General features: G+C 44.7%; 1 protein-coding gene across 1 annotated transcript in view; it reads right to left on the reverse strand.

Moving 5' to 3' along the window:
- Positions 1 to 14158, reverse strand: part of ALK (ALK receptor tyrosine kinase) — a 684520-nt gene that overhangs the window by 311337 nt on the left and 359025 nt on the right. Inside the window, exon 4 of the mRNA XM_025927337.2 lies at positions 4781 to 4982. Within this exon, the coding sequence (XP_025783122.1) occupies positions 4781 to 4982 (202 nt within the window). The remainder of the gene's footprint in view (positions 1 to 4780; positions 4983 to 14158) is intronic.

Raw genomic sequence — 14158 nt, forward strand, 5'->3', positions numbered from 1 at the left:
GAGCCTGGGGTCCTGAGTCCAGGAGGGCACCGATGTCACACTGGCAACTTCTGCACCTTAATATCTCTGGGCCCCCATTTAAAGCCATCTGCACAAGCACGTGCTGAATCCTCCTTACTGGACTGTATGTTCCCTGAAGGTTGTGCCTGTGCCCTCTTTGGCTGCGTATTCCCAACACCTACTGCCTGGGAGGCACAGGATCCATGGTTGTTAGAGGGACGGATACCCTGGAAAGCATCTAGCATGTGTTAAGTACCTAATATGGTTGGCACAGCGTGAACCATTTTCCTTATGCCATTTCACAGCTCACCATTCTAAATAGGGATTATCATATTCATTCAATTCATGGGGACTTTGTAACCTCTGACTTCTAGTTAAGATGTCCTATGCCTGCTGGATTCTGTGGCCAGCAGGGCTGGGCTGTTTGACAGAGCATTTCTCCGCTTCCGTGCTCCTGTGGCCATTCTGGCAGGGCAGAGGAGCAGATGAGCCGGCCAGGCACTCATCACTTTGCATCCCCTGGGAGACCCAGGCCAAAGCCAGGCCTCCTTGGCAGAGGCGGGCGCTCATGCTCTGTGATTCACTAGACCTCATGTATGTGGCTGCTTTCCAGGAGGCAAGGAAGGGAGCAGCTGCTGGGGCTCCCCGACTGCCTGTCCTTGCCTCCGGTGTCTCCAGGCAGGCTGCTGCTCCCCCAGTGTTGCACTTCGTACTCACGACTTGGTGTCTGGGGGACTCAGTGGCCTCAGGCTTGTCCTTCCCCAGCCCACTCCTATGAGTCAAGCTCTCCCCAGCTGACTGTGTTATGACACTTTCCTCCCTTGTTACTACAAATGGAGAATGTTGTTTTGCAAATAGCAGTCCCCAAACCACCCATGTTCTGTCCTGAGAGGAAGCCAGCCCCATTTGTAATTATCACTGTCATCACCACCAGGATTTCACTGTGTCCCCCTCACCACTCGGAGCACTATGTTGTCGGGTCGTCTCCGACATAAAAGGGAATGAACTTCAGTGAGGCAAAGTGCCAAGGACCTCAAAACCAAAGGATCCTTGAGATTGCCACCAACCCCACAATCAGAGAGCAGATGAGTCTTAGTTCTTTGTGTTCCCCAATTCTGAGCAGAACAGAGCAGATTAGGGTATTAAATAATGGTCTCTTACATGTGCATCCTGCTTAGTGTGAAAAGCCCTTTACGTCTTTTATTCCTTTAACTCCACAGCACAACATGAGTAGGGCTGGCATCATCATCCTCACTTCACAGATGGGGAAACTGAGGTTTAGTAGGGGTGGGATTCACCCTGAAGTCATAGAGCTCATTCATGGAAAATCCTTTCATAGACCATCAAAGGCTAGTCTTTTGTATCTAGCACCTGTATGGTCCTAACAAATAGAAAGTACCCAATGAGTAATGGTTCTCCAAACTGAGGAATAGTGAACTAGGACCTAAACTGAGGGCTTTGATTCATAGAATACTGATTTTTTTGCTGCAGCAACATGGCCTAATTGAGCTCTTCCAGCAATGGGCAAAAATAGTCTGAAGTCAGTCTGCTTAGGTTCAGACCTCCTGCACCTTGTCTAGCCAGTGACCTTGGGAAGGTTGTTTGATCTTACTGAATTTCCCCATCTGTGAAATGGAAGATAGTAACAGTGACTGCTTCATTGTGTTGGTGAGTATTAAATAAGAAAATACACGTAAAGTGCACAGTGTTGACTGGGAAGTCACATCTGTGAAGTGTTAAAAAGTGTTGATAGCAGTTATTATTACTAAGGGTAGAGACTGCACCTTACAGATCTATGTAACTGAGGAATCAGTACAGTGGTTGGCACATAGACTTGAGTGTAGGGCTGAAGACACCTGTCTACCAACACTGGCATTCATCACATGACATGGAGTGAGTCCCTTCCCCATTCTGGGCCTCAGTCCCCACTCCCGAGAATTGACAAGGTTGAATCTTGAGGTAAATCTCAGGGTTCCTCCCAGCTCTAAAATTCTCTAGCTATTTCAGTAGTTCTCAAAGGGGACAATTTTGCCCCCCAGGGACATATGGCAATGTCTGGAGACATTTTTGTTGCCATGACCAGGAGAGATGCTACTGGCATCCAGTGGGTAGAGGCCTGGGAAGCTGGGGAGCCATGCACAGGACAGTGACCACAGAAGGAATTGTCTGGTCCCAGATGTCAATAGTGCTGAGGCTGAGCAACCCAGATCCAACTCTACACAAATACCTAGAGCTCTGTGAAGTGTTGAACAAGTGCCTGTGCCCTGCAGCTTGCCAAGATGCCTGGGGCAGCACAGCTCCTCCATGCATCAGGACAGTCTGTGGATTGCCCCTTCAGCTGCCACCTTCTATCCTCACCACATCGATTTTGTTAGGGGTGGGGAGGCTGTCTCAGGCATCTTTAGTTTCAATTTGGAACCACTCCTGCTCATTCCCAAACTCCAAGATGGCTCTGTCAGGACTAAGGGAGAATATCTCTACACAGAGATGCCTGGAACTCAGCCTAATGCAAAGGCCCTGTAGATGTAGGGCAGCCCCAAGCAAAGGCATCAAGTCAGGGGGCTTGCCACAGCACACTTGCTTCCTTTCTCCTGCTTCAACAACCACTTTCCAGGGGGCAGGCCAATTCCTACAGTGGGAGAGTTGCTCTGGGAAAAAATGCAATGGCTAGCATGATGGGCCTTGAGACTGGGGAGAATCACAGCCTGCCCACACTGTGCTGTCTTCCTTTCCCTATTCTCATTGTCTATGAAGGGAAGGTGGCCATCATATGCCCCCTGTGCTCATCTGTCTCAAATCTAGAGGATCTAGTGGATCTCTTTTGTAAGGTTCTTTCACCTTCCATTTCCTTTTCCCTGACCCTGCCCTTTCCCTCTGAGTTCCTGCTGAGAGGCTATGGGTTTCCTGGAAAGTGAACTAATGAGAGAAGGGGAGATCTGGAGTCCACTTTGGGCCATATCACTTCCTATTTCCTCTCTCTGCCTCAGTTTTCTCATTTGTTAAGTGGGAACTCACCAGGTAGTTGCATGCATAGGAAGATAAAGAGGGGAAACGTCTTTGCAAGACCCCATGGCTAGTCATTGGGAGGAGCTGTGGTCTTCCAAACCATGCTATCCAGGGGACTAGGCTCTGCTACTCAGAAAGCACTGAAATCCCTCTGGCACTCTTCCTTCACATGCATGCACATTCTCAGCCTGCACTTCAGGGAGACTCTGAACTCCACTTCACCCTGTGACATCAATGAGTCCCAGCCTCCAACCACACACTTTAACAGATTGATGGTCTGAATTCTCAGCAGCCTTGAGCAGTGCTGTCTGGTCTCTTCCAGGATTGGTGGGGCAAGAATGCTGAGTGCAGAAGTCAAGTTCATGAGACTGGGCAGACGCCTACAGGATGGCATGGCAGCAGAGGCCAGCACCCGCCCTGCACATGGATGGGAGGCCTTACCATCTGGGCTTCTCCCAAGAAAGGGAGGCCATGCTGGAAGGAAGTTCGGCCCCAAGGACAGCTCATCTAAAACAGTAGGCAGCCCGGACACCCAACATTCCTAACTTCTGGGGAACATAGGAAGAGGCACTTGGTACTGGTACTTGGTACTTGGTACTTGGCTGGATGGACCCTCCCATCCAGCCCAACGAGGCATTTCAGAGGCATGAAGATGGATATAGAGTTTAGGTATGGGGACAACATCCTTCTTGAAGCTAAGATTTTATTCCTCCTGGGACTGTAGGAGCTTGTAGTTTTTTGAAGCACAGCTAAATACAGATGAGTTAGCAGTAGGAGAGTAGGGTGGAGATTTTCAAGAAATTATTAAGGAGGCCATAGAGCTTTTTGGAAAAGCAGTAGACAGGCTATCCCCTCCTGACCCAGCACACCATGGAGGTAAACAATGGGTAATATCACTGTTCAGATGGGACTCCTCTGAAAGATATTTTCTTAGAAAGAAGCTAACTCTAAGCTTAGATAGAAATCTGAAGTCTATCTTCTGTAAACATGCCACAAAGAAAGATCTTTCACCCTTGATTATAAACTAATCAGATCTGGGGCCCCTCAAAAGTGGGGTTTTATGATGGCATTTATTCTTATGTAATAAGAAAAAAAAGGTATGCACAGAGATACCCTGGTTCAAATTTGCTTTCCAATGTTACTACTTCTAGAGGCCCAGTGGATCACTGAGTAAGCAAGTGAATATATTCTGGAAGCTTGAGGAGCTCATGGACATGGGTATCTGGTGTGATTTCAGTATTGTGTAAGCCTCAGAGGTTCTGGAATGAAGCTTGTTCCAATCTCTATTGAATTGATACCACTGTGGTATCCCTGACCAGTTCTGCTCTGGGGTCCCACACTCCTGCACAACCTGCTTAGGTGGCTACAATGATTTGCTCTTTCCCTACCTGCTCAAGTCCTGATGGTAAAATCCCATTTCCAGCATATTAAATTACTTTCATTTTGGCCTTTTAACACTCCCCTTGGCTGTTTTCTTCTTGGCTCCATCTGTACTTTGGGAAATAAATACCTTTAACACCCACTCGTTAAATGCCCACTTTGCCAGCTGGTCTTCTGGCCTCTGGAAGGACCACCAGCCTGGGCAGCCAAAGGGCCCTACAGAACAGTGCCCGAGACACTGCCTTGGGAATATTAGCAATAATGGCTCAATCTGGACCCTACCCATTGAAAGATGACTGTGAGTTTTAAGTAGATGTCACAGATTCTGGAAATTCGCAGCCAAAAGCCAAATGGCCTTTTATATCATCAGTTTTGGACATGGGGAGGGACTTACCCATGCTTTCCCGGAGTGGGTACCAGAAGGATCTCTCTTCCAGCCTCGTTGTGGGGCAGTAGCTGGGCGACATACCTCCCAGAAGGCTGCAGATGCCTGTGCACTGAGACAGCCAGGCTGCAGTGCTCACTGCTGCTCCTCATCCATGGGCTCAGGATGGTGTGCTTGGAGTTTGCTGAGGTGTTGAGGAGCAGGAAGGAGCCTGGCAAGAGACAGACAAGGTGACTCTGCAGGTGTGTACAGATAGCACCAGCAGCATCTTCGTGGCAGGATATAGAGACCAATGGCACTAAAGTCAGCAATGGTGTAGGCCTTTCTCACCTTCTTCACATACACACAACCCTCTTTCCCTTTTCTTAGATCATCTTTGTGAAAAGCAAAGCCTGAAGCAAGAGAATGGTAATTCTGGACTTACTAAGGCTCTCACCCTAGTTCCCTGTCTCACTAGTTCTATGTACTGGAGTCCCAGGTTCTTCATCTGTAAAATGTCAATGAAAACACCTATATCAAAGGGTGGTTGTAAAGATTATATGAGATAAGCATGGGGAGTACTTTACCCAGTTTTGGGTGGAGAGGAAGGCCCCTATTAAATTATCAATTACTTGATTTCAACTGTCTTCTAAGTTAAAGTAGAGATGATAGCTTACAGATTATTTGTCAGCCAATAGGCATGATTAACAAAGTCTCACAGGCAATTGGAGAAAAATAGGGGGTATTACCTAATCCCCATATAATAACCAGCATGAGAAACCCAACCCAGATGCTAAGATGTTCTGATGGATTTACAGCCTGGTGTAGAGGGACAGCCTAAATAGTCGCTGCCTCCAAAATGTGCCAAGAATGGAGCCAGGACACTAGTGCCATTTTGTAAACATCCATGTAGGGTGTTTCCAAACACTACAAACCAAAGCACACTCTGGGGGCATCTCAGGCCACCCTACAGGTCACAGTTTAAATAAAAGCTGAGTTCTCCATATCACATTCAAGCCAACTTAGCACTCAATTTATGGCCAATTCAGAGTTTCTCAGGAATGTATGGATTGGCTCTATAATCTCAAATAACTCTGACCAGTTCAAAGTTTTCCTTGACAGCTTGGAGAGGCAGCATTTGGGTCACTTATTATGTAGTAGTCAAGTTCACAGCTCATGCTCCTTTGGTTACTAGCTGAGTGATCTTGTGCAAAGCATTAACTTTCTCAGGTTTCAGTTTTCTCGTTTATAAAACCAAGTGAGAAGGGTTGGCTGAACTCGATAATCTCTTAAGATCCATTTCAGCTCTTGAGTCTATGCGTCATGTGGATTTGTAACTGGTCTACATAAAGAAAGCCCTACAAATCCTCTCTGGTGCCGTGCCGTGCCTATGGCAAAATATGCCTCTGGGGCAAGCCAACCCTAATTCCAGTAGTATAGGCCAAGTGATCTACAAGAAACCTGTATTCATGGGGATTACTGTCAGCATAAAAGCACAGCACCATTTTATTGTTCCAGGCATTCCTTCTGATGCATTAATTTCACTTGTCACACTTCTGCACTGAAGTTTTGGACCATTTGATGCTGCTTCTTTTGCAGTGGAAGACTATTCCAAGATTCCTGACTCCTCCAGTGGGAACCAGCTAATGAGTGCTCAGCCCTCTTAAATCACTCCTGAGCACTTCAAGCTGGTCTCCTTCTATAGACAACCCAATTTACCAGGTACGTAAATGAACTAGCAGTCAGCAGTAGAGAATGATACAGATGAAAGAAGGGATCCCTACCAGAAGCATTCTTTAAGGAGAAGGTATTGTGTCAGGAATTGGAGATTTGCAATATTCTGGAAGTAGATAAATGTGACTTCCAGTTATAATCAGGATGAGGTCAGTGCAAGACTGTTTCTGAGCTGGACTGGGGACCAGGGGTCAGCATGGCAAACTGCACCCTTTGTAATTGTTGGGAAGTTTCAGCATGGCAGATGGGCTAGTGGAAAGTGCTCTACAACCCTCAGTAAATAATCTATACTATTACTCTGTTTTACAATGGGAGAGGTATTCTTGTGATGGGTACAGAGGTAGAAGAAAGGGAATAGAATCAAATATCAGAACTAGACAGGACTTAAAGATCACGTAATATGATGCCCTAACTTTCCTAAAGAAGCAGACTAGAAGTCAAAATGGAGAAATGACTTGTCCAACATCTTAATTTGAAACTCCAAATCAAACTCCAGGGGTTTGGATTCCTAACCAGTGCTCTTTACCTTATATGTTTCTCATTATCCCACTGTATCCCTTATCTTAAAACATGATCAGCGTGCATTGTGGCCAAGCTGTACAGCTCAGGAACTCAGAGGGGGAGGAAGAGAAGAAGACAGACAGTGGGGTACTGAACCAAATCCATTTGTTCACTGGCTCCCTGTTCACTCTTTCTTGCCCTCAAATTTCATTTACTGGATTCCACTGTTGAGCAAACATCCAGGCACTGGCTTTGCCCTGGGGACACAGACATAAACCAGACACAGTGCTGGCTTTTAAGGAACTCCAGGTCCAGTAGGGGTGATGAGATCACTGTAATAACTACAATCAAAAGCAGAGGTTATAAAGTCATAAGACATCTACAGGTAAGGCACTTTGGGAGGCTCCAGGAAGGAGACATTAGGTTCAGTTGGGAAGATTCATAAAGAAGATGACCTTTGAGCTAGGTCTTAAAGGGAGAGAAAAACAAAGATATTGGCAGAACTGGCCATGCGGGGCTTGAGGGAAGAGGAGTAAAGGCATAAACGTAGAAAATGTGTAGAGACACTTGGCTGCAAAGGGGTACTACCTGAAGACAAGGCTGGGGCATAAGGAAGACTAGGGCAGCGAGTGTGGGGCAAGACCATATAGGACATTTCATTCCTGGCTGGAGGTATTCACTTCTATGTTTGGAAAGGTTTTTGAGCAGGAAAGTGACATCATCAGAGCGGTGCTTCAGGAAAGTTAATCTGGTATGGTAGGGGAATGGTGGGAATCAATACTGACCTGACCTCATCCTATAGTACTAATTACACTAAGCAGGGATGTGACTAAATGCAAATGTGACATGTTTAGATTGTTACTATTGTAAGCAAAGGTGCCATGTTGGGGATAGACTCTGGAATTGACTGGGGTATCCAATACCAGATTGATGTGTGTCTATCCAGAGTAGATGAGAGTCCTGGAAGCATGTCTTGGGGCACAGTCTTGCTCTAGATACTTCGGGGCATGGTCTGGGTTTAGGATGAAGGCAGCATGTCACACATATGGAAGCAACAACTGTGCCCTTGTCTGAGATCGTACTCGGATGTTTTCAGGTTGGTGGAAAGTCATACTGAAAACAGGTGTTTGAGCTATTGAGGGAAAGAATGTGGGCAAGATGAAGGAGATGTTTTCCTCTTCTCAGAAAGATTACGTGCACGTGCACGCATACCCCACCCCAGGAAATTCAAGTTCCCAGCAGGAGAAAATCATACTGCAGGTGCTGGACTTGGGGCTCTCCTGCACCAGTGTTCTTCCCTCCTGGGTGTGGAAACACATGTAAATTCTGTCCTTGTAATTCAGTAGCTCAATAACGGGACTCTTTCAAAGTTGACTGGAAGATGGATTATTTTTCCAGTTCTAATATGTGAGATGATGTTTATATGAATTTTATTTTGTGCAACTGGACTATCAATAAGAGCCTGAGCTTAAAGTATTTTCACTGTCAATGAAACTCTAGTTGAGAGCTATCTCTTCATCAGCAGCTTTTCCGTCTCAAGAAAGAAAAAAAAAAAAGGAAAAAATACATTTCATAAGCTCCTTGGGATATTGTCAGTATAAATCTTTTAGAGTCAGTGAGCATTTCTATCTCCCCTCCCTCTTTTCTGTTTCTTGTTTATTTTCCTCAGAATAGCTTGGGGCTACTCAAAGGCTCCTGGGGTCCCTCGTAATTAAGATGGATGGCTGGGCAGCTCACAGACCCTCCCCCAGAGTGGGCCATGGGGGAGCAGAGAAGCCGATCAAAGAGCCCTGCTTAGTGCCAGGATCATGCTTCCCTTATTAGTGGATCATGTTGATATGCTCAATCATGAAATATGAAATGGTCATTATTTTTACCTCTGGTCACCAATATAGGGATGTGTAGCTCTTATCTCAGTCAGCAGGGTACCAAATTATGGGCCAGAAAACAAAGGGCATGAACCTTGAAGACAGACAGACTCTTTCATGTCCAGGCCCTGTGTCTAATTCTAAACTTCAGACAAATTATCTAAAATTGTTAAACCTCAGTTTGCTCACATTTAATATGGGTGTAGCCTACCTCATGTGGCTGTTGTGGAGATGAAGTTAAATAACATGCATGAAGTGGCCAGTATGGTGCGTGAACGATGTTGATTTTTGTGCTCAGAAGGGCGTCTTAACGTGGAGTTCCTTTTATCTATTACTAAACTTGCGATCAGAAGGATTGAATCAGAAGGACCAGCTCTGCCACGACCAAGCCTCCTTTGTTTGTAAAATGAAAGGGTTGGATGGAGTCTCTCTAAGGACCCTTACAGCTCCAAACTGTCAGTAACTCTATCTGCCTGCCTAGAATACTATCAATCTAAAGGAACCATGTCATGTCTCCAAGCCCCCAAGTCCTAAAGGCTTGTCCTAATTCACCCCTGTGGCGGTTCTATACCAACAGTTTTAATCGGTTGGCCAAATCGGCCAAGCTGTGAAGTGTGATTCCCTGCCCTGCTTCCTCTCTTCCAATTTACACAAACACATTTCCGGGAAGGGCTCCTAAATCGGCATCATTTATTTCTGTAGATGCTTCTGCTATAAGGCTGGTATCATCTCTAAATACCTGGTATTTAACACAATGCTTGCCATACAGCAGGTACTCAACGGCTTTTAAAAATCAAAGTAATATATGCATGTGGCTGGAAGTCAAAGAGTTCTGAATTGCTCATAATAATATTTATTTATTTATTAAGAACATTTTTTAATGTTTTATTTTACATTTGAGAGAGAGAGAGAGAGAGCGAGCATGAGCAGGGGAGGGCAGAGAGACGGAGACAGAATCTGAAGTAGGCTCCAGGCTCTGAGCTGTCAGCACAGGAGCCTGATGCAGGGCTCAAACTCATGAACTGTGAGACCATGACCTAAGCCTAATTGACTGAGCCACCCAGTCATCCCCATAATAATAATTTTTTAAAGCTACCATGTCTCCAAATCCCAGAGACATCTTTAAAGATTTCTAATTTCTTTTGGTGGCTGCCTGTACAATTCTGACTATGGTGATCGTCGTGTTATTTATTGGCTGTAGGCTCCTTACATGATGGGACAGTTAGAAAAATGGCACTCTTCCCCTTCTAATTCTTGACTGTTTTTAAAAACCTTTTTACTTTTTTATTGCTTACCTTGTTAACTTTCCAATTTATTACTTGTTCCATGAGCTTTAGACACTACCACCTGGCTCTCCTCACTAAAAGCTGAGGCTATTTATTGGTCTTTCTGCCCTTCTCTGCAATTTCCTCACCCACATCCACCTCTCAGGTCAGCTGGGCTTTTCTTTCACATCGTCAACATTGCATACGAGTGATTAAGTCTTGTGTTTGTTTACAGATTGATGCTAAGCCTTGCCAACCAGTAGACAGAGATTTTATACTGATGACTATATTTTCCCAGGGCAGTGAAGAAGGGTTATGTTTGTGATCTTCTCTATAGGTCGAAATAACACAACCTACTTCATGAAGAATATTTCTAGCATCAGATCAAATGAATAGTCTTTTTCTTACACTGTCACTTGTCAAAATTGTGGCATGTTTTAATTTGCCTTCTATTTGAATCCAGAATTTCTTGTGCAGTTTGTTTTTCCAGAAATTTCTAGTTGCTCTTCTCTTTTATTTTGTTTCTGCCTTCTTTCTTTTTTCTATTTATTTTCTATTGGCCTTTTATACTGTATCACTAACGCCTTTATATATTCCTTGAAAAAAATCTCTCCCTTCTTCTCAAAGACACTGATTTCCTATTTTAATTTGTGCCAGTCGCTTTTCTGGGCTTCTGCACAGCCAATATTCTGGAATTTATTTTCACTGGGATCTTCCATTAGTCCTACCATTCTTAGGAAACTTCCTTTGGGTGAAACTTCTTTGTGAATCTTTGCCTATCTGAAATATTTTTATTTTGTCTTTACACTTGCTCAATAGCTTTCCTGGCTATCGTTTCTAGATTAGAAATTTTGCTTCAGAAATGTGAAGGCCTCATTTCAGTGTTGTCTAACATCTGTGTGACTGAGGAGAAGTCTGAGGCTAGTTTTATTGTTAATTTCTTTATCGTCAATATGCTTTTTCTCTTCTAGGAGGCTTTTAGGATCTTTAACACGGAGTTGCTGAAATTTCAGGACAATGTATCTAGATATGGATCTTTATAAAAATTCCTTCTGGCATTTGATGGTTCTTTCAATCAGAAAATACACACCTCTTTCATCTCCAGTAAATTTGTTTTGTTATTTCTCTCATACCTTCATTCTCCCCTCTTCTCAGCCTTGAATCTTTCTAAAGAGCTTTCTCTCTCCAATTAATCTCTGGAACCTAATGTGTCTTTGTTTTCTCTGGGATCAGTTTTTTTTTGTTGTTGTTGATATTTCTTTTTCATTCTGCTGGGCTATTCATATGCTGAGTGATCCTGAATCAGCACCTTTTGTTTAAACAGGATTGACTAGCTATGCTGATAGGAACTTCAGTGTACATAGATGGTTCTTAATCTGTCAGGATTGGCCTGATGGCGTCAGGGCCTGGCCACTTTGCTGATGCCCGCTCCCCAGCGTCAGCATGATGGACACACCACTCTGGGTATGAACACTCCTGCCAGCAGTTTTAGTTCTTCCAGCCCACCTGAACTTTTTCTTTTAATTAAAAAAAAAATGTGGGGCGCCTGGGTGGCGCAGTCAGTTGGTTAAGCGTCCGACTTCAGCCAGGTCACGATCTCGCGGTCCGTGGGTTCGAGCCCCGCGTCGGGCTCTGGGCTGATGGCTCAGAGCCTGGAGCCTGTTTCCGATTCTGTGTCTCCCTCTCTCTCTGCCCCTCCCCCGTTCATGCTCTGTCTCTCTCTGTCCCCAAAATAAATAAACGTTGAAAAAAAAAATTAAAAAAAAATGTTTATTTATTTTTGAGAGAGAGATAGAGAGCATGTGAGAAGTGGGGAAGGGGGAGCAGAGAGAGGGACAGAGGATTGGAACCTGGCTCTGGGCTGACAGCAATGAGCCTGACATGGGGCTGGAACTCACACACTTTGAGATCATGACCTGAGCTGAATTGGATGCTTAATCGACTGAACCACTCAGGTGCCCCAGTCCACCTGAACTTTCAGAGATGCGTTCCTTCTTTCCCCTCTAGTATCCTGCTACCTTTTAGTCTGGAAAACTGGGGTTGAGAAGGGGCAGAGACATGTGGAACCATTCTCCCTCTCTTTACTCTGCTCCACCCTTCCGGGGGATCCCTTATCAGTACTCACTGTGGTGCCTCCCAGCAGATGGGCTCCCTCCTCTGCTCTAGCCCCTTATTGCATCTTTTCAGCTATGGCTGCTTCAGTTCCTCCATCAAGAGCTTTGTGCTCTTGAAATTGCTCATGATTTCTTCTCCTGTTCTGTTTGCTAGTTAGAATTTATTCCTCTGTTGAATTCTTTATTATCACTTGAGTGGTATTGCAGGAGAGGAGACAAGTGCGTGCTTAACCTGCCATCCTGAACCAGAAGCTTCTTAATCATGTTCTTTGAGTGAGAATACTGGTAAACAAATGCATGGATGGACAGATTTCCATCTCAGTAAATCACACAGGATTCTACCATCATTGGCTAATTGTCCATATTGCAATTAAACTATTAAATCATTACTATAAGCTATTATTCATTCAATGGGTCATGATGCTGTTCATATTAGGTGAGACCTAAGGAGCAGCAGAAGTTTAATGGGCTGGAATATGGACAGAAGAAGTACAATGTGACACACACAGGCCTCATAAGATGTATGCTATTAGGTGCAGTGTCAGGGAATAATGGGGTGCTGTCCCCCACAGTACGTTCCATTGAACACCAGCCCCACAGGGTGTTGACAGGGCTCAGGAGAAAGCTCTGGGATCAAGTAAGTTGGAGGACTATTGGGTCAAACAAAAGTAAATGGGCTCTTTCACTGTAGGGTTTCTTAGAAACTTAGTACACCATAGAGTCATGACTCTTTAAGAGTAGACTATAAACTTAAGATTACCCAAATTCCTTTGGAATCAGAACTCTTTTGCTGTTGTGTATGATGTACCATGGAATATGCTTTGGAAACCCACCTCTAATGTATTTCTGCTCTAGAGATCACTTGCACAGAGTTGATAAAGGAAAAAAAAAATCATGAAAAAAAAAGGTAGCGTAGAAGGTGAATAATATATTTGTATCTATAGCATCCCTTAAATCTTAAATCTTCTGTGTTTGTCTGATGTTAAACTGTCCTCTCAACAAGAACTGAGCTCCTTATGGCAGCATTCTGCTTCTGCAGAGGCTCCTCTAAGTTACCACGTGGGTTTTTCTCCCTGATGAGACTTAAAAGCACTACATCCATATCTGGCTTTCAGAATGTCAGAACTAGAGACAAACATGGCGGTCACAAAGCTTAACCCCTAGCTGTACTGGGGAGAAAGCCAAGAAGCAAAGAAGCTAAGGATTGCCCAAGATCACACTGCAAATTTGTTGTGGATCTGGAATTCAAAATAAGGTTTTCAGACTTCTTGTCCAGTGGAACCCTGGTCCCCATCTGTCTATGATAGAAACCTGTGATGATATTTCTGGCAAGACACCTGTTGCTCCTGACCTCACTTTCCTTTCTCTGCACCCTCATAGGTCTGAACACTAGGCTCAGAAGATGGTCTCAAGCCCATCCATCTGACTATCTGCAAAGGTCACAGACTAAGGCTAGGCCAGTGAGACGACAGGTGAGTTCTTTGGAAATCACTTGTGGGAGCTTACGGTGGTCCCCTATGGCTGGGCAGCATGTGAAGTTCTCCTCTGTGTATGTGGTCTTACAAAGTGGCCAAAACACATGAACACCACATTAAGAGTTCTCCTATTGTTTATTTTTCAAATTCAAATTCTGCTACCCTGCCCTCAACTCTGGTTTTAGGTTTTAGTGCAGAATTTTGAAATTTAAAGGAAGGGATAGGTAGGATTATGTTCACTGGCATGCTTTGCCTAATAGTGGGTTAATTTACAAATTTAGAACTTCAGAGACCTAGAGCTCTTGGGGGTCATCATTTGGTGCAACCTTTCACTTTGTGGGGCAGGACACTCGATCCAGTGGGATGAAGGGATAGGCCTGAGCTCCAGAGCGGGCAGCTGAGCTGTGGTAGAAACCCAGCACCTCCAGTCCCAGCCCTGTGTACTTTTACC

The sequence above is a fragment of the Puma concolor genome, chromosome A3, assembly GCF_028749965.1.
Source record: "Puma concolor isolate L17-30 chromosome A3, mPumCon1.1.hap2, whole genome shotgun sequence".
Classification (NCBI taxonomy): Eukaryota; Metazoa; Chordata; class Mammalia; order Carnivora; family Felidae; genus Puma; species Puma concolor.